The sequence below is a fragment of the Bubalus kerabau genome, chromosome 5 (genome assembly GCF_029407905.1).
Source record: "Bubalus kerabau isolate K-KA32 ecotype Philippines breed swamp buffalo chromosome 5, PCC_UOA_SB_1v2, whole genome shotgun sequence".
Lineage (NCBI taxonomy): Eukaryota > Metazoa > Chordata > Mammalia > Artiodactyla > Bovidae > Bubalus > Bubalus kerabau.
In genome coordinates this window covers 3,716,357-3,735,605 of record NC_073628.1, presented here as the reverse complement: position 1 = coordinate 3,735,605, position 19,249 = coordinate 3,716,357, and the positions used below count along the sequence as shown (strand labels likewise).

Here is a 19,249-nt window from a genome sequence, read left to right as displayed (position 1 = left end):
GTCCAACTCTTCACAACCCCATGGACTGCAGCCCACCAGGCTCCTCCGTCCATGGGATTCTCCAGGCAAGAGTGCTGGAGCGGGTGCCACTGCCTTCTCCGACTCCTAGCACTAGAGCTATGTAAAAGTTTCTGGACACCAAATTTTGTGGATTCTGTCTCTAATTACTGCTGCATGGACTCTTCAGGGAGGGGGAAGCTACATCTAAATTGAATCTTTGTCTCTCTAGAAAAACCAGTCAGTAGTTTACACAGCTTCACAGCAGATTGTTCAGAACCGGGAACCAGGTGTTTCTAAGCATCTCTCTGAGAATCTAGTTGGCTTACAAACAGCCGCTGAGCCAGTACAAGCTGTGGGCTCTGTGGTTCACCAGGTTGCCCCGGGCCCTCCCCAAATGACTCCCAGTTAGCACGGGTCTGACCTGTCCCACAAGAGGGCCAGACCGGCCCCTGAGAGGGCCAGCCTGCCGCAGGCTTGCTCGAGTTACTAAGAGCCCCAGCAAAGAGGGTCTTGAACCTGTACTTCTCGGCCCCTCCCCCAGGAATCTGGTACAATATCCTCAGAGGCGTCGGGAAGCTTGCCGTCATCATCAACGTAAGTGACTTGGGGGCCACAACTGGCTGAGCTGCTGCACAGATGGGGGGGCCCTTCGGGAAGCTGGTCTCTGCCTGCAGCCTCAGGCAGCCCTGCTGAGAGAGCGCCTCCTGGTTCTACTGAGGAGTGGGGCGAGTTCAGGGCGGGAATGACACAGCTCCTCAGCCGCTCCCCGCAACCCAGGCAACACCCTCCACTGCGCCCACCTAGGCCCCTAAGTCCCCTTTCTCCCCAGAGTCCTGAAAGAAGGAGATAGAGGCAGACAGGGCGGAAGGGAGACCCAGAGAAAGAGATTCCACGTCAGCAACTCTTCTGCTCTTTAAAACAGTTTATTTTTTCTCCTTTATGTGAAGCTCACACCTGCTCTTTAAAGAAGGTTTGGGAAATGAAACATGGAGAGAAGGGGAACCTGCTAGCCAAATACATACACACACACACATACACACACATACATACATACACAGAGACACACACATACATACACACAGAGAGACACGCACATACATACACACACACATACACAGACATACATATACACAGACACGCGTATACATACACAGACACACACATAGAAACACACACAGAGACACACACATACATACACACAGACGCACACACACGCGAGCCTGCTAGGAAGGGCACCCGCATGACCGTCCCCCCGCGCATCTGGCCCACACCTTCATGACACATGAACCCCAAGTACGAGCACCTCAGGAATGTCTGCAGTCCTGTGGCCCTCACCCCTCCACCCACTGGCCGAGCCTGAGCCCCCCAGAAGCTGCCGCCTTCATCTTGGCGGGGGCAGGGGGGCCAGGCAGACAGCCCCCCAGAGCAGATGGTCACAGTCGTGGGGCTGACTCGGTCCCCATAGCACGAGAAGTGATGCTCAGCCCAGACAGGGACCCTCAGAGCCCTGGGACCTGCTGTCCCTGGGGGCAGGCCGCCCCCATCAGCCACCCACTCCTGCCGGCTTAAGGCTTTGAAACCCATCCGTAAAGGGAGGCTGTGGGCAGAGCTCGTCCACCCATCCAGGCTGAGCCGGGGGCCACGTTTTAATGAGGAGGTGCTGGAAACAGCGAGGCACAGCCCTCTGTGTGCAGCGTAAGCACGGGGGCGCTGTGAACAGAGCAGCGGGGACCAGCGGGCGTGTCGTGAGAGCAACCAGCAGCAGCACCCGCGGCTTGAACGTTCCGGACACTGCTGAGCCCTCCCATAGACGGCCCACAAGCGCGCACGTGGCCCCTGCAGGCAGGGGCAGTGCCCCATCTTGCAGATGATGCAGCTGAGGTACAGAGAGGTCAGGTGGCTTGCCCAGGGTCACACAGCCAGCATGAGGCAGAGCTGGTCTTTACCCCAGGCCTTCGGGTCCCTGCTCTGACACCGGCATCGCACCACTCTGCCTCGGGGACTGCTCCAGCGCGGGGGAGCTGGATCTAGACTTTACAGAGTACGAGGCACTTTCCCTCCCTGCCTCATTCCCTTTCAAACAAGCCAGGAAGGAGAGGCACCTACCGTGGGTGCAGTTAGCCCTGTCTGACAAGAGGAAAAGTAGGCACAGAGAGGTCAGGCCACTTGCCTGGGGCCACCCAGCCAACAAGAGGCAGCCAGCATCGTCCCCCAGCCTCCTTGTTCGGGGGCGCCCTGTTCCCATCCCCAGCGCTCTCCTCGGAAAGCTGGAGGGGCTGATGGGGTGCCCCTAACCCTTCATTTGTTCACTTGGCGAGCTGGGGCCATGGGGTCACGTTTGCCAACGTGGGTCACTGGCCAGGCCCCAGGGCCAGCGCTGCCCAGGCTCAGGTGGGGCAGGGCCCCCTCCTCACTGGGGGCCGCGCTGACCGTTCCGTTCCCTGGCCAGGCGTTTGTGATCTCCTTCACGTCCGACTTCATCCCTCGCCTGGTGTACCTCTACATGTACAGTGAGAACGGGACCATGCACGGCTTCGTCAACCACACCCTCTCTTCCTTCAACGTCAGCGACTTCCAGAATGGCACGGCCCCCAACGACCCCCTGGACCTGGGCTACGAGGTGCAGATCTGCAGGTACCGCCCAGCAGCTCTCTGTTTTTTTTAACATTTATTTGACTGCAGCAGGTTTTAGTTGCACCATGTGAGACCTAGTCCCTGATCAGGGATAAAACCCGGGCCCCCGGCATGGGGAGCTCAGAGCCTGAGCTGCCGGCCTTCCAGGGAAATCCCCAACAACTCTCTTTAAAGAGCCCCATTTGGTGGGCTTCTGGAAAAAACCCAATTCTTTTGCCCAGTTCTTTTCGGGCAAATCACAGAACAGCTCAATCTTGCTTCAGAGAAAGAAAAAAAAGATTCCTGGGTTGGAGGTTGTTGTTGTTGCTTGTCGCTCAGTCGTGTGTGACTCTTTGCAACCCCATGGACTGCAGCTTCCCTGTCCTTCACCGTCGGATGGAGGTAGGAGGTGATTTATCATGTCCTTTAACTAAGAAGTCCAGGATAGCTTCAGGCACGGCTGGATCCGGGGGCTGCCATTTGTCATCCAGCCCCATTCTGACACTGCCTCTCATCATGCCTCCTGCACGTTGGCGTCATCTTCCGGCAGGCAGAAGGGAATCCCCCAGCAGTCCTCTCTACTCAAAAGTCCTGGTGGGAAGAATATTTCTTTCCCACAAGTCAGCATAAGTCCTAGGATTGAGTCTCACGGACCTGCCTTCGGTCACAGGCCCCTCCTTGAACCAATCACTGTTGCCAGAGTGTGGGGTCTCTCTTTGGCTAGGTCTGGGTTATATGCCAGGGTGTGGGGTTGTGGCCATAGATTTGGGGACCATCTCAAGGAAAACTGGGGTTTTCAAACAAGGGGTCATAGATGCTGGGTGGGCAAAAGCAGCAGATAACTGAGACGGTCATTCAGAGCAGGCAGGGAGAGCCCCAGGAGAGACCGGGGCAGGGGTGGGATGTGGGTGGTGAGGGCGAGGGGTGCCCCAGGAGAGACGGGGGCAGGGGTGGGGTGTGAGTGGTGGGGGCGAGGGGTGCCCCAGGAGAGACGGGGGCAGGGGTGGGGTATGGGTGGTGGGGGCAAGGGGCACAGCCAGGCCTGGCCATTCACTGTGCATCTTCCATGGGCCAGCCTGGCAGGGTTAGGGGCTGGGGGCTCGGGCCTGGGGACTCGGGAACGGGCAACATGAACCCTGCTGTCTAGGGACCTTGTACAGGGGGCAGCAGAAGCGTAAACAGATCCAGTTAAAGGCGTAATAGTAGCTGGACGCCTAGGGGAAGGGTGGGGGCATGGGGGGCGTTCCAGGGAGAGGGCATGTGGGTGAAAGCAGGGTGGTGGGCACGGGTGGGCTCTGGAGCGCAGAGCATAAAGTCCCAGTGTGGTGGACGGTGAGACCGAGGGAGCGGGCCGGGGCCCCATATCCCGGCTCAGGAAACAGGACTGTGGTGTGATGGGCCCCGGGCCGAGATGAGGCTGAGGGCAGAGCGGAGGCAGTGTGGCCGCAGCTCGCTTAGTATCCTCTGACGGGCTAAACCGCCTGAGACTCAGAACAGGAAGACCTCAGGGACCAAGACACATGTCGCAAAGCCGGAGGGGCGGGCCCCTCCTTTCTGTGCAGGGCGGTGTTTACTCCAAGCCTGTTTACTCTTACTGTGCACCTAGCTCTGTTAAGCCCACCTGTCTGTCTTCATACCCTTGACCTGGCAGCAGGCTGTGGAGGAGGCTGCCAGGCTCCAGGGTACCGACAGCAATGAGCAGTAGCTCGTGGCTGCAGAAGAAAAACAAAACACAAAAACAAAACAACCAACAGCAAAAAAAAACAGGTCCGAGAAATGGAAAACAGCACACCTGGGGTCACGGGAACCGACAGGCAGGCCCACCCCGTGTAGGTGCAGCTGATGACTTTGAACAGCACCTGTGTCCCGGTGAGCCCCCAGGGATTAAATTACAAGACGCGCTGTGTGTTGCGAGTCAGGGCAGGCACTGCACTTACTCTGAGACCCGTACAGCGGTGAAAATGAACAAGCTGGAGCCAGGCATGCCACTGAGAGAAGGCAGACGACACGCAAATACACAACACGACACGCTGAGGGCTGTTCAGAGGCCCACCCACCGCATGTTTCAGGGCACACAGATGTGAGCAAATACATCAAGAAGAGGCCGGGTGAACTGCTCCAACTCCCGCGTGGCCGCCGTGGGCAGGGTCGGCCTGGAGAGCTGGGGGTCCCTTCCTCCCCTTCATCAGCAGGCCTGGGATCCAGAGACCCCCGAGCTTCCGGTCCGGGCCCCCTGCTTGCCTCTCTTGCTTTGTTTGAACGCCCCACACCAAGAACACGCTCAGTCTGACCTATTTAACTCAAAATGAATTTAAGAGAAGAATGATTTCGAACAAAGAAGGCAGGGAGATAGGTGGTCGTTTTATTATAAATCCCCTCAAAAGGTCAGTGTTGGTGTTTACAGGGTGAGCGTTGGTTCTCAAGAATGGAGCCCCGGGCACCCAGGTCTCTGAAGTAGCCCCCTATCCGAGCATTGGTCAGGAATCCTGGCCACGCAGCGGGGTGGGCAGCAGGAGGGCTGAGAAAACAGGCCAAAGACCCCGGGGGTTTTGTGGGGGTTGTTTTTGGGTTTTGACCATGCCGGGTCGTGGGATCTTCAGTCTTCCCTGCCGCGCTCCGGCTCTTAGTTGCAGCATGTGAGGTCTAGTTCCCTGACCAAGGATCGAATCTAGGCCCCGTGCACTGGAAGCATAGACTCTTAGCTCCTGGACCACCCGAACACCCCCTTTTTAAGTGAGACCCTTGCTACCTTTCCCCCACAGAGCTGGCAGGTCATGGCCAGCCCTCTCTGCTCCCTGGGACTCGGGCTTTAGTCAGGCCCACCTGTCCGTTGGCCACGATTAAGCCCTGTGAGTGCTGTGAGCGCCATGCTGCTAGCCGCTCCCGCTCAAGCTGCCTCCCAGGGCAGTCGGCTGCAGGTGGAGCAGTACTAGCCCAGCCCGCGGCTGTGGGTGTAAAAAAGCAGCTGAGAGCTGTGATCACGGCCACCACCTATCACTACACTGAAACAAGCGTGGTCTCACTGAGTGCTCACAGCCAGCTCCAGAGAGGGCATTCTTGTCCCCAGTGCTTGCAGGGGAGCTTGCAGGCTGAGTGCAAGAGCTGAGCCAGAAAAACAGCAAGACCATCTCTCACAGAGGTCAGTGTGGGTGGTGGGGCTTGGCACCTGGACACGTCTGTAAGTGGGCTTTGAGGTATGTGTAGGAGTTCGCCAGGTAGCACAAACACATTTCCCAGCATCCTAGTGTGGCTGGCCCTGAGCACAGAAGGAAGAGGGAGGAGCAGGTGTGTGTGGCTGCTGACGGTGGGAGAGCAGTGGCCGCTTGTTCCCATAGGAGATCAGGTTGTACAACTTCTGCACAGCTCAGCAGCTGGCACCAGAGTGCCTTCCCCGCCCGATCCTGTCTCTGGGACTGGCAGCTTAGTGCTGCGCAGGCTCTCTGAGACTTCTGTCCTGTTGCCTCAGAAGACACACAGCTCTGTGCACCCACCAGCCCTAACCCCTGGAATGGGGCCTGGTATGCAGCACTGCTCACTAAATTCTTGTGACGTGACTAAGTGAGGGAATGCCAGGCTGAGGCCCAGAGAGGTCAAGCGATGCCACAGGGACACACAGCGAGGCGGGAGCCCAGTCTGGGTCTGTACCAGGCCCACACCCCCAGAGCCAGGGGCCTCCTCTCCTGGGCCCCCAATGGGGCCCCAGCTTTCCAGTGACCGGCAGAGTGCACCTGCAGCCCTGTACTGGAAAACGCCCTTTCTCGGAAAGAAAGCGAGGCTTTCTCAGATGGCTTTGGGGAAGCTCTTCCCACACAGAGAGGGTTGGTCCTGTTAAAACCGGGCACCCCAAATTTGGGACCTAGGTGGGGACAGAACCCCGGGTTCCCCTCCTTCCTCTGCCCCCACCTTGGGCATCTCTGGACCTCTGACAAAAAGGCAGAACTAGAGCCGTGGAGGCCCCCACGGTCCCGCTGTACAAGGGGCAGAAGTGGGCCCTGGGGGCCCTGGGAGTGAGCGCTGTCTCCCAGCAGGGCGTCAAGAGCCACGTCCAGAAGCCATAAGAAGAGGGATGGGTGGATATTTATCACAGGGAGATAAGGACGTAACACTTGGGGGAGGGGCCTTCGGGCACTGGGGCTGGCAGGGTGGCAGGGCACAGGATGGACCTGACCACACCAACCATGTGTTTAACCTCATACATGGGCTACTTTGCAAGAACGTTTCATTTTTTTCCAATAGTTCCCCCACAGAGAGGGGAAAGCCTGGAAAAGCTGTTTTCACACCGGATCTCACAGCACGTGGCCTGGAATTCTGTGAACGCAGGGGGCGGGTGGGCTGGGTTGAGGCCCCACTTCCTGTGTGTGACCCACTGGAGTCTCCAGGGTGGGGGTTCTTTTTGTTACCAGGGCTGCACTACCTTCAGAGTTTGGGATCCCCGGGCAATATAGTCCCAGAGCCCCCTGCTGTGGGCCCCCAGCTGGGCTTATGGGGACACCCTTGCAGGCCTGCCCAGCCCACGTGGGCGCCGGGATCCCTTCTGGTGTGGGGAGAACCCCCCACACTGTGTGAGCCGGCGGGGCTGGGGTCTGTCCTGCAGGTGGCCCAGGCTCTCCTGACGCGAGCCCTGCAGCGGGCTGGACCCCAGCTCCTCCTGAAGGCCTGCCTCGCTTTTGCAGGTACAAAGACTACCGGGAGCCGCCATGGTCGGAACACAAGTACGACATCTCCAAGGACTTCTGGGCCGTTCTGGCTGCCCGGCTGGCCTTCGTCATCGTCTTCCAGGTGCGAGGGCCTGCTCGACTTCTGGAAGGGCTGGGGGCTGAGGCGCCAAGGATGCTCAGAAAAGGGTCAGGAGGGCAGGAACTGGCCAGGGTCAGGGGTTTGGAGGCTGGGGGACTCACCCTGGTCACCCCGGGGTGTGAGGTGCTGGTGACCCCAGGCCCTGGCCAAGGAGAGGTCCCAGACCCTCCTGAGTTAAAGGAAGGCGGGGATGGGAGGTGGTCAGGGCTGGCAGGGTCCTGGCTGACACCAGCCCCCACCTCCAGCAGGCAGGGGACCCGGCCCTGCCAGGCCCAGTCTCCCGGGAGGGGAGCTAACCCTGAGGCCAAGGATCCAGACCAGGGAGCCAGCCGGCACACGGCACTGAGACCCCAGCTGGGGCGGTCGTGCTGAGGTTGCCTCCGAGGTGTCCCCCTAGCCCTGGGGTCCCAGGAATTGGGGTCAAGCCCCAGCCCTGCCCTCTACACATTGTGGCCCCCGCCAGGACCCCCAGCCCCTGAGGCCCCCTGCCTCGACCACCAGCCTTCCACAACCCACTGCAGTCAGACTAGTATCTGGGGCCCAGTTCCCCAGAAGCTGAGCCTGAGATGAGGATTCTGGTGCAAACGGGTTATTGAGGGAAGCCCTTGTTGCGGAGCAGCGGGGGTGGGGTGGGTGCTGCTCAGCAGGAAGGGGGCCTGGGCCAGAGCATGAATCCTGCCACACAAGCGGGCCCACCTTGATGCAGGAGAGTGCCTCTGGTCTGCCCACGTGGCCCTTCATTGGCTTCAGGCCAGGACCAGGGAGACGGAAGGGGGCAGTTCCCTGCAGACAGGCAGCTTTGAGTGTCAGCGGCCACAGCTGACGGCTGGGAACGTCAACCAAGAAAGATGACGGGGGATCGGGGGGTAGGGGGGGACCGGCACCCTCTATGACCAGTAGACTGACTCAGTCACACGTGCTCACAAGTGCTGGTCAGATGGAAGTTTGAAAACTAGAGATTTCCATCAGTCTATGAAAGCCAACTCGTCTGCATTCTACAGACCAGAAATGTAAGCAGAGAGGCGGCTGGCATGGATTCAGGGCAAAGGGCAGAAGGGCCTGCGGAGTCCTCAGAGATGGCTTAAGCTCCATTTGTTTTGTGTTCTTTGCATTTTAACTACTTTCCCTTGAAGCCTTAGTACTTGTATTTAATTCCCTGGTAGCTCAGCTGGTAAAGAATCTGCCTGCAATGCAGGAGACCCTGGTTCAATTCCTGGGTCGGGAAGTTCCCCTGGAGAAGGGATGGGCTATTCTTGGGCTTCCCTGGTAGCTCAGATGGCAAAGAATCCACTCACAATGCTGGAGACCTGGTTTCAATCCCTGGGTCAGGAAGATTCCCTGGAGGAGGAAATGGCAACCCGCTCCAGTATTCTGGAGAATCCCATGGACAGAGGAGCCTGGTGGGCTAAAGTCCATGGGGTTGCAGACTCGGACACAACTGAGTGACTAAGCATGCATTGAGGACGGAAAGAAAAAGGAACCCTCTTACACTGCTGGAAGGAATGTAAAAGGGTGCCTTGGCTACAGTCCATGGGGTCCCAAAGCATCGGACACGACTGAGTGACTAAGCACAACCAATCAGATCATTTCTTAAGCCTGGAGATTCAGACTCATGCAGACAGTTTTCCTGTTTAAGAGGGCCCACTTCCTGTCTCATCTATAACCTCGGGGGAAACCAAGGCCAGGGAGGTGCAGGGTGTATCTGAAGTCACAGGGCCGGGGTGATGGGCGGAGCAAGGTGCTGTCCGTTGGGGCGCAGGGGGAGGTGGGAGCGTTTCCGGGGTCGCCCCTCCCGGCCCCCCGACGCTGACTCTCCTTCCAGAACCTGGTCATGTTCATGAGCGACTTTGTGGACTGGGTCATCCCCGACATCCCCAAGGACATCAGCCAGCAGATCCACAAAGAGAAGGTGCTCATGGTGGAGCTGTTCATGCGGGAGGAGCAGGGCAAGCAGCAGCTGCTGGACACGTGGATGGAGAAGGACCGGAAGAAGGCGGAGCCCTGCAACAACCACAGCCCCGCCCCCGCCGCCCCGCCCCCGCCCCCGGAAGGCCCTGACTTCCCCGGAGGCTCCCTGTAGCCGCTGGGCAGCCCCAGCCACGCGCGCACTCTCCATCCCGGGCAGGCGGCTTCTCACACCCACCTGGCCCCCGGGCTCCTGGGTTTGTGGCAAACCTGGAAAACCGCCTTGTAGTAGGACAGTGTTTCTCCATCTTTTTCTAGTTTGTTTTGTTTTCTCTTGTTTTTGCACAAAACCATTATGCAGGGAATCCTGTTTAGTGTTCAGCGTTAATCAAAATGATTGCTGGGGACAGGGTGGCATGCAGCAGATGCGGGTGTTTTGTGGACGCGATGCTTGGAGTCTGGGGTCTCCTTGGCAGTTGGGAGGTGAGCCCCCAGAAGTCATCTTCTTTAAACCCTCCTGATGCCTTAAGAAAGATGAGGTGGCATTCCAAGGCATCGGGCAAAAACTGATGAGAGATTTGAGGGCAAACAGAGAAATGGATGAGGGATGACGATGTTGACACCCGTTCCAAACGACGTCACTTGTCTCTAGGTCGAAAGAGTCAGATTGTTTCATCACCTTTTCCTTCCACGGGTTCAGAAACCGAGACGCTGCTCAAAATGAAAGGTGCCCTGGCTGTGTGACTTGGACGGCCCGGGAGCCCCGGCTTCCCTCTGAGAGAATCAGCAGGGTGCAGGCATCTGAGTAAGCAGCGACGGGCACCTCTGGGGTCCCCACCGTCAGCCATGCACCTCCCCCCACCGCAGTGAAAGAGGAAATGGTATTTCTCAGCTGGTGTCTGACCCTGAGACCCCGTGAACAGTACAGGCTTCTCTGTCCATGGAATTCTCCAGGCAAGAATACTGGAGTGGGTTGCCGTTCTCTTCGTCAGGGGATCTTCCCGACCCAGGGATAGAACCTGGGTCTCCTGCGTCGCAGGCAGATTCTTGACCATCTAAGCCTCCAGGGAAGCCCACAGGGTGACAGAAAAATGAGCAGTGAGAGATTGTGACCTCGGAGGCGTTTCTGCAGACAGCTTCAGGGTTTCAAGAAGTCTTAAGGCTTCCAGGGGTACTCTTGCAGCTTCAGCATATTTATTGGGTTTGTTTGTTTTTTTAAATCAGTTCTACAGTGGATGTAAGGGTTTTTCCTCTGTAGCTCAAAGGTGGAAGGCGTTCATTTTATTAGCTAACCAAATATCATTGAGAGGAATTTAAACTACTGTTACTACCAAAGATTTTTATTAATAAAGGCTTCTATTTTGGTAACACTTCTCTATATTTTTACTTACAGGAATGTTACTGTTGGAAATTATCATTTTAAAAAACTTGTAAAAACAAACCTCCATAGCTGATAGGAATGGTCTCAACTTGCAGCCCCGTTATACTAACGATGATCTGAAGTTTCTCAAGCACGCAGAGAAACGTAAGAGAAACGTTCCAGCAAAGGGAGGGGCTAAAACACGAACATGTTTGTCTTGAACATGTGGTTGGTGAGCGCGGACATGCCCGTAAGCTGTGGATTAGGAGGGACGTCCGCAGGTGTCATAGCTTTTTGTTCTTTGCTAAAATCATGCCATCTGATGCTTCTGCTTTCTCTTGTACAGTAAGTAGTTTGAAATGGGGTTTTTGTATATAAACATTGTATTAAAAATGAGGTGATTACCGAATATCCTTTTATGGAAACCATTTCTTTTTTAAAAAGTGAATGTACACAGATACACAAAGACTGAACATGCATCTGAATAAATTTGTATACATGACATCTTCCTTCGAAACACTGTCCACGTGACTTCTGCCCCCAGAAACTCAAGGGGCCAACCTCAGAGTCCCCTCGTGATTGAACGTGCAAACTCAGGGAACTCGTAAGCCTCCATTTCCTCGACGCAGGACACGGGACCCATTCTGATGTTCTTGGGACTTTGTCCGAGAGTATGTGCATATGTCTGGCTGTGTGGGTCTGTGCGTGCACGTGTGATTGTGCCTGTGTATGTGTCTCTGTTGCTTTGTCTACACCTATGCACAACTGAAGCCAGAAGGAGAAGGGGGTGGCAGAGGAAGAGATGGTTAGATGTCATCACTGACTCACTGGACATGAGTCTGAGCAAAGTCCAGGAGATGGTGAAGGACAGGGGAGCCTGGCATGCTGCAGCGGGTCACAAGGAGCTGGACACGACCGAGGGACGGAGCAACAACAGTGCACGCGCGCAAACGTATGTGGCGGGGTGGACACACCTTTCCAGCCGCCTCTTCCGTGATCCCCAGATCCTGACCCCTGGTCCCGCCAACCCAACAGAGTAGTACTGAAGACTTTGTGGACCTAAAATTGCCCCCAAACCTTTAGGGGAGCATCCCAGCATTGCCAGTGTGTTTTCCTTTTTCCTATTGATTTACTTATCTCACTAGGGCTCTGTTGTGGCGTGTGGACTCTTAGTTGCAGCATGTGGGGTCCAGCTCCCTGACCAGGGATCAAACCCCGGCCCCCTCCACTGGGAGCGTGGAGTCTTAGCCACTGGGCCACCAGGGAAGTCCCGCCCGTGTTTTCATTTGGGCGAATGGGGACACCTTTTCTTTAACCCATCACTTATAATCCCCATCGTTTCTTGAAAGAAAGACTCTCTTTTGCATCCAAACAGCAGTGAGGCCTCAACCCGCAGGCCTGCAGGGCACCCCTGGAGCTGTTGTGTCCCCAAAGAAGTCTCAGCAAACCCGAGCCCAAGAGGCCCTGGCTGCCCCGCCATCAAGAGCATCCTTCTAAAGCTTGAGGGTGGCTCCCAGGGCCAGCATTGGCCCTCCCCTCTCATGGGGCCTCCCAGGGGCCTGAGAGGCTCACAGGGGACCTTTAGCCCCTCCGGGTTGTGAGGAAACGTCATTGTCTCAGAGTGGGGCGGTGACCCGCCGCCCCCCGCCAAGAGCACAGGGCTCCCTGACAGCCAGAGCTTACAGACACGCATCCCTGCAATGTTCAAGAAGCAGCCGTGAGCAAGGCAGACACAGCCCCGTCCCTCAGGGGCGACTTCTTGCAGCAGGCGTCAGATGCGGAGCGAGAAAATGCACCCCAGCACAGGATCGTCTCAGAGGAAGGAAGGGGTGCTGATGAAAATATAACAGGGGTGTGGCTGAGGGTCACTCAGAGTGACCGAGTTGAGCAGGAAGGCCCCCAGAGTCTGAGCAGGGAGGAGCCGGAATGTAAAAGCCTGGAGAAAGGCCAGCGGTTCCAGCAGCAGCGGCAGGCACAAACGCCCTCAGGCAGCGGTGCGCTGGGCGGGTTTGTAGGAGCAGCGAGAAGTTCGTCTTGTCTGGGGGGCGCAGGGCGGGAGGCGAGGAATCAGGAAGCAGCGCACACCAGCCACCCCCCTGCCTGCCCCGGCTCCTGAGGACTTTGACCTTGGCGGGAAGTCCACGGCAGGGGCTGGCGGCCTCCACCAGGGCAGGGATGGAGCTGACTCACACAACTCAAGGTCTTGGTGGTATTGGGTGGAGACTGCAGAGGGGTTGGGAGCCAGGGAGGAGAGATGCAGAAATTCAGGTGAGCAATGTAGGCCTTGGACAAAGGTGGGAGGAGGTGGGGGTGGGGGTGGGGGAGCCACCAGATTAACTTCACAAAGACCTGGGCTCTGGCAGCAAAACGACCCCCAGAGATGAGCGGGGCAGATGACACCGTCGTTTCACAGATGGGCACAGTGGGGCCCAGACAGGGTCAGCGCTCCGCTCTGGTCTCGCTGCAAGCTGGCCCCACAGGCGCCCCTTGGATCCAGGACCCTGGCACCTGGCGCCGAACAGTTTCTGCTCCTGGTCCCTGGAGTGGAGTGGCAGGAGCAGGGCAGGGCTGAGCCCCAAGCACAGACAGTGAAGGACTGGGGCTCATGGGGGCCTGAGGCCCGGGGCAGGGTCCCTCATGCCAGTGATTGACCCTGAAGGTGAAGGCCGCCTTGAGCTGTGACCAGCCTAAGACACCTCTGTTTTGTTCAGTGCTCATTAAATCTTAGTTAATTTAATATATAAAAAGGGCTTCCCTGGTGGCTCAGACTGTAAAGAGTGCCTGCAATGCAGGAGACCCAGCTTTGATCCCTGGGTCGGGAAGATCCCTTGGAGAAGGAAATGGCAATGCACTCCAGGATTCTAGCCTGGAGAATCCCATGGACAGAGGAGCCTGGCAGCCCACAGTCCATGGAGTCACAAAGAGTCGGACACGACTGAGTGACTGATGTTTTCACTTTTCAGTATACAGAAAACTGCACAAATCTTGAGTATACACTCAACTGTGTAAATTCAACTGTGTTTTGTGCCACAAAACACACACACCTCTGTAATCAGCACCCCAGAAGCCTCCCTTGGTGCTCCCTTCTGGTCACCCCTCCTCACCCAACTGTGACCCTGGTCCCTACCCACCATCCTGACTTCAGCAGCTGGTTTGAAAGAGGAGAATGAAAAAGTTGGCTTAAAGCTCAACATTCAGAAAACTAAGATCATGGCATCCGGTCCCATCACTTCACTGCAAATGGATGGGGAAACAGTGGCAGACTTTATTTTTGGGGGCTCCAAAATCACTGCAGATGGCAATTGCAGCCAGGAAATTAAAAGATGTTTGCTCCTTGGAAGAAAAGCTATGACCAACCTAGACAGCATATTAAAAAGCAGAGACATTATTTTGCCAATAAAGGTCCATCTAGTCAAAGCTATGGTTCTTCCAATAGTCACGTATGGATGTGAGAGCTGGACTATAAAGAAGGCTGAGCGCCGAAGAATTAATGCTTTAGAACTATGGTGTTGGAGAAGACTCTTGAGAGTCCCGTGGACTGCAAGGAGATCAAATCAGTCCATCCTAAAGGAAATCAGTCCTGAATATTCATTGGAAGGACTGATGCTGAAGCTGAAACTCCAACTTTGGCCACCTGATGCGAAGAACTGACTCATTGGAAAAGACCCTGATGCTGGGAAAGATTGAAGGAGGGAGAAGGGGACGACAGAGGATGAGATGGTTCGATGGCATCACTGACTCGATGGACATGAGTTTGAGTAAACTCCGGGAGTTGGTGATGGACAGGGAGGCCTGGCCTGCAGCAGTCCATGGGATCGACTGAGGGACTGGACTGAATTGAACCCAATTTGCCTGGTTTCACTTGTGGGTGGCTGCTGCCCTCTGCTGGCTGCCTGTGGGAGCTGCACTTGGGGATGGACAAGAGCCAGCTCTTGAGGCCTTGTGTTGGTTACCTGTTTGCTGCCCTGCAAATGACCATGAACTTAGTGACTTAGTACAACAACGTACTGTCTTACAGTTCTGTAAGCCAGACTTCTGACACAGGCCTCACAGAGCTAAGATGAAGGTGTGGGCAAGGCTGCACCCTTCCCACCATCTCCAGCCACGGCAGCCAGTCTTTCTCCCGCAGCTGTCTCTCCAGCTCGCCGCTCATGAGGACCTGGCTTGGCTTGAGTTTCTGGGATGATCAGGGTGACCTCCCCCCACCTCAGAGTCCTTCATCTTCATCACACCTGCAAAGTCGTTCCCGCCACGTAAGTTGACTTATTCACAAAGTCCGGGAACTGGAATCGGACACCTTGGGGCCATTGTTCTGTCCACCATGTACCCCCGCCCCCAGGGAAAAAACTAACTGCCTCCAAGCAAAGCCCACAGTCCCCAGATATCTATGGAAAGGCTTCATCAGGAATGAGAGAGATCAAAACAAACAGGAGGAGGAGGACCCTGGGGGGACACTGAGATGACACAGAAAAGAAAGAAAAGCAACTCTGTTCATCATCCTTGGGAGTAAAGACCAATGTGCATGGGAGTCCCAGGTGGCGCAGTGGTAAGGAATCTGCCAGCCAGTTTAGGAGACACGTGTTCGATCCCTGGGTCAGGAGGATTCCCTGGAGAAGGGAATGGCAACCCACTCCAGTGTTCTTGCCTGGAGAATCCCATGGACAGAGGAGCCTGGGGGGCCATGGTCCATGGTCTTACAAAAGAGTCAGACGTGGCTGAGCGCGCAGGTAGCAGCAGCTCATGCGTTTTCAGCGCGGCGCAGTGCTCCCCCCTGTGAGTGAAACTCAACCAACTGCCACTCATTACGTGTGCTTTGGTGGTAAACTTATTGCAATTACAAGTTACACTGCTGAGATCTCCCTGCAGGAGCCGGTCACTGCAGTAGTTCGTCTAGGGCAGTGGGTGCTCGTCTGCGAATGGCTCACAAGCTGGGAGTGACTTGCATATTTGAAATGGTCGGGGGAGGGGAAGAATATCTGTAACATGAGACTGTCACATGGAATTCAAATTTCAGTATCTACAAATAAATTATTATTGGAACATAAAAAAAGACCAGTGTGCCTCCAAGAAACCAGAAAAAGGTGCTATTTTCTTTCTTTTTTAAAAAAGGCAATGCTAATGAAAGGAAAATACAAAAACTAGACTTCACCAAAATTTAAAATTTGATGGGGGGGGGTGGGGTCGGAGGATACCCAACTGAATGAAATGGCAATTCAGAAAATGGGAGAAAATAATTACAGATCATATTTCTGATAATAGACATATCTGGAATATCCAAGGATCCCCTACAACTCAGCAACAGAAAGACCAGCAACCCAGTTAAAAGTGGACAGAGAGCTTGACTGGACATTTCTCCAAAGACGTGCAAATGGTCAATAAGCTCATGAGATGCTCAACATCACTGGTTACCAGGGAACCAGAAATCACACCCACAAGATACCACTGCACGCCCCCTGGGATGCCTAGGATCCCAAACCAGAAAATGATGAGACCTGATGAGGGTGTGGAGAAGGTGGAACCCTACTGCTTTGCTGGTAGAAATGTAAACTGGTTCGACCACCATGGCAAAGGCTTTGATGCTTTCTCAGAAAAATGAAACAGAGTGACCGTATGATCCAGTAATTTCACTTCTGGGTACATAAACAAAAGAATCTGGAGCAGGGACTCACCCTGGTATACTCATGTTCCCCTACGGCTTCACAGGGACTTCCCGATGATCAGTTCACAGAGGAGGAGAAGGCTAAGGCGTGGTTTACGCGTGGTTTCACGTGATACACTGACAGCCGCAAAGGTGGACGGTCACAGCACTGCAGCCCCTCTCTGGGGCATCCCGGAGGGACAGCGGAGAAGGAGAGAGCCTCCCAGTGGGCAGAGCTTCAGTCAGAACACCTGAAGGAGTGAGAAGAGGTCTGGGAGAGTTGGGGAGAGTTGTCCCAGGAGCTATTTGACATCTATAGACACATCACCCGATGACACAATTTTTCAAGGATCCATGAAACATTTACCGAGACAGACCACATGCTGGGCCTTTAAACAAGCTCAACAAGTTTGAAAGAATTGAAACCATCCAGAGCGTGTTCTCTGACTGTAATGGAATCAAACTATAATAGGCACCAATGACAGAAACTCATGCTGAGTCACTGCTCAGTCGTGTCCGACTCTGTGACACCATGGACTGGGGCCAGCCAGGCTCCTCTGTCCATAGTGTTTTCCAGGCAAGAATACTGGGGTGGGTTGCCATTTCCTCCCCCAGAGGATCTTCCCGACCCAGGGACTGAACTCACTTCTCCTGCATTGGCAGGTGGGTTCTTTACCAGTGAACCAACTGGGAAACCCTAATGACAGAAAGGCAACGGGCAAATCTCTAAACCCAAGTAAATGATGCAGCACAATTCCAGATAAACCTGGGTCAAAGAGAAAGCCTCAGAGGAAAGAAAAAGACATAGAAATAAAGGAAAATAAAAACACAGCATCTCAAAATTTGTAGGACACAGCTAAAAGCAATGTTGAAAATGCTTATCTTAGAAATGAATGACCTACATGCTTATCTCGAGAAACTAGAATGAAAAAAAAAAAAAGCAAAATAAATCCAAAGCAAGGAGAGGGAAATAAAATAGCCAAGACAAGGCAAAATATGAAATAAAAATAGGGAAAGGGGGAAGAGAGAAAAATCGTTGAAACAAAAAACTAGTTCATTGCAAGTAAATAAAATTGATAAAACAAGACAGAGAAACATACAGAGAGAAGACGCAAATCACCAATTTCAGTAATGAAATGGAGGATTTGTTACAGATCTTGTAGCCATTAAAAGGATAACGCTACAGAGTGAATATGTGCATGCTAAGTCGCTTCAGTCACGTCCCACTCTGTGACTCAATGGACTGTAGCCTGCCAGGCTCCTCTGTCCACAGGGATTCTCCAGGCAAGAATACGGGAGTGGGTTGCCATGCCCTGCTCCAGAGGATCTTCCCAACCCAGGGATCGAACCCGTGTCTCCTGTGGTTCCTGCATTGCAGGTGGATTCTTTACTGCTGAGCCACCGGGGAAGACACAGACTGAATGTATCCCTCCAAAATTCATGTTGAAACTCTACCCTCCCACCTTGTGATGGTGTTTGAAGGGGGGGCCCCCATGATGAGATTAATGCCCTTAAAAACATCTGGAGAGAACTTGCTTCCCTCTCTGTTTTTCTCCACGTGAGACTACAGTGAGAGCTCCGAGTCTGCTCTCTGGCACAGGCCCTCACAAGACCCCAAGCCTGCCGACAACCTGCTCACTGATTTCCTGCTTCCAGGTTCCTGAGAAGTAATTTCTGTTGTGTATAATCCACCAGTCGATCAGTTCAATTCAGTTGCTCAATCGTATCCCACTCTTTGCGACCCCATGGATTGCAGCACGCCAGGCCTCCCTGTCTATCACCAACTCCCAGAGCTTGCTCAAACTCATGTCCATCGAGTCGGTGATGCCATCCAACCATCACATCCTCTGTCGTCCCCTTCTCCTCCTGCCTTCAATCTTTCCCAGCATCAGGGAATGAGTTAGTTCTTTGCATCAGGTGGCCAAAGTATTGGAGTTTCAGCTTCAGCATCAGTCCTTCCAATGACTATTCAGGACTGATTTCCTTTAGGATGGACTGGTTGGATCTCCTTGCAGTCCAAGGGACTGTCAAGAATCTCCTCCAGCACCACAGTTCAAAAGCATCAATTCTTCACTGCTCAGCTTTCTTTATGGTCCAACTATCACATCCAAACATGAGTACTGGAAAAACCATAGCTTTGACTAGACGAACGTTTGTTGGCAAAGTAATGTCTCTGCTTTTTAATATGTTGTCTAGGTTGGTTATAGCCTTTCTTCCAAGGAGCAAGCATATTTTAATTTCCTGGCTGCAGTTACCATCTGCAGTGATTTGGGAGCCCAAGAAAATAAAGTCTCTTACTATTTCCATTGTTTCCCCATCTATTTGCCATGAAATGATGGGACCAGATGCCATGATCTAAGTTTTTTTGAATGTTTTAAGCCAACTTTTTCACTCTCCTCTTCCACTTTCATCAAGAGGCTCTTTAGTTCGTCTTCACTTTCTGCCATAAGGGTGGTGTCATCTGCATATCTGAGGTTATTGATATTTCTCCTGGCAATCTTGATTCCAGCTGTGCTTCATCCAGTCTGGAATTTGCATGATGTACTCTGCATATAAGTTAAATCAGCAAGGTGACAGTATACAGCCTTGACATACTCCTTTCCCAATTTGGAACCAGTCCGTTGTTCCATGTCACTTCTAACTGCTGCTTTTTGAGCTGCGTGCAGGTTTCTCGGGGAACCCGTGGCACTTTGCTACAGCAGCAGTAATGGACTAAGACATAAAACAGGGCTCTACAAATCCCTATGTGCATAAATTCTAAGGCTTTAGAAAAACGGACCGATCCTCAAAACTGCACAAACCACCAAAACCCAATCAAGATGAAGAAGACAATTTGAGTAGCCTTGTAACTGTCAAATCCATAAAAGTAAAATCTGACAAACTGGGCCTCATCAAAAGTTAAATTCTGGACTTTCCTGGTGACTCAGTGGATAAGG

The 19,249-nt window shown here is 54.1% G+C and overlaps 1 protein-coding gene across 1 annotated transcript in view; it reads left to right on the top strand.

The window, feature by feature from the left end:
- The window catches only part of ANO1 (anoctamin 1), a 172,080-nt gene extending 160,947 nt beyond the window's left edge, over window positions 1-11,133 (top strand). The window contains exons 24-27 of the mRNA XM_055580575.1: window positions 542-594; window positions 2,450-2,634; window positions 7,287-7,392; window positions 9,233-11,133. Coding sequence (XP_055436550.1) covers window positions 542-594; window positions 2,450-2,634; window positions 7,287-7,392; window positions 9,233-9,490 — 602 coding nt within the window. The 3' untranslated portion in view covers window positions 9,491-11,133. The remainder of the gene's footprint in view (window positions 1-541; window positions 595-2,449; window positions 2,635-7,286; window positions 7,393-9,232) is intronic.
- The last annotated feature ends 8,116 nt before the right edge of the window (window positions 11,134-19,249 follow it).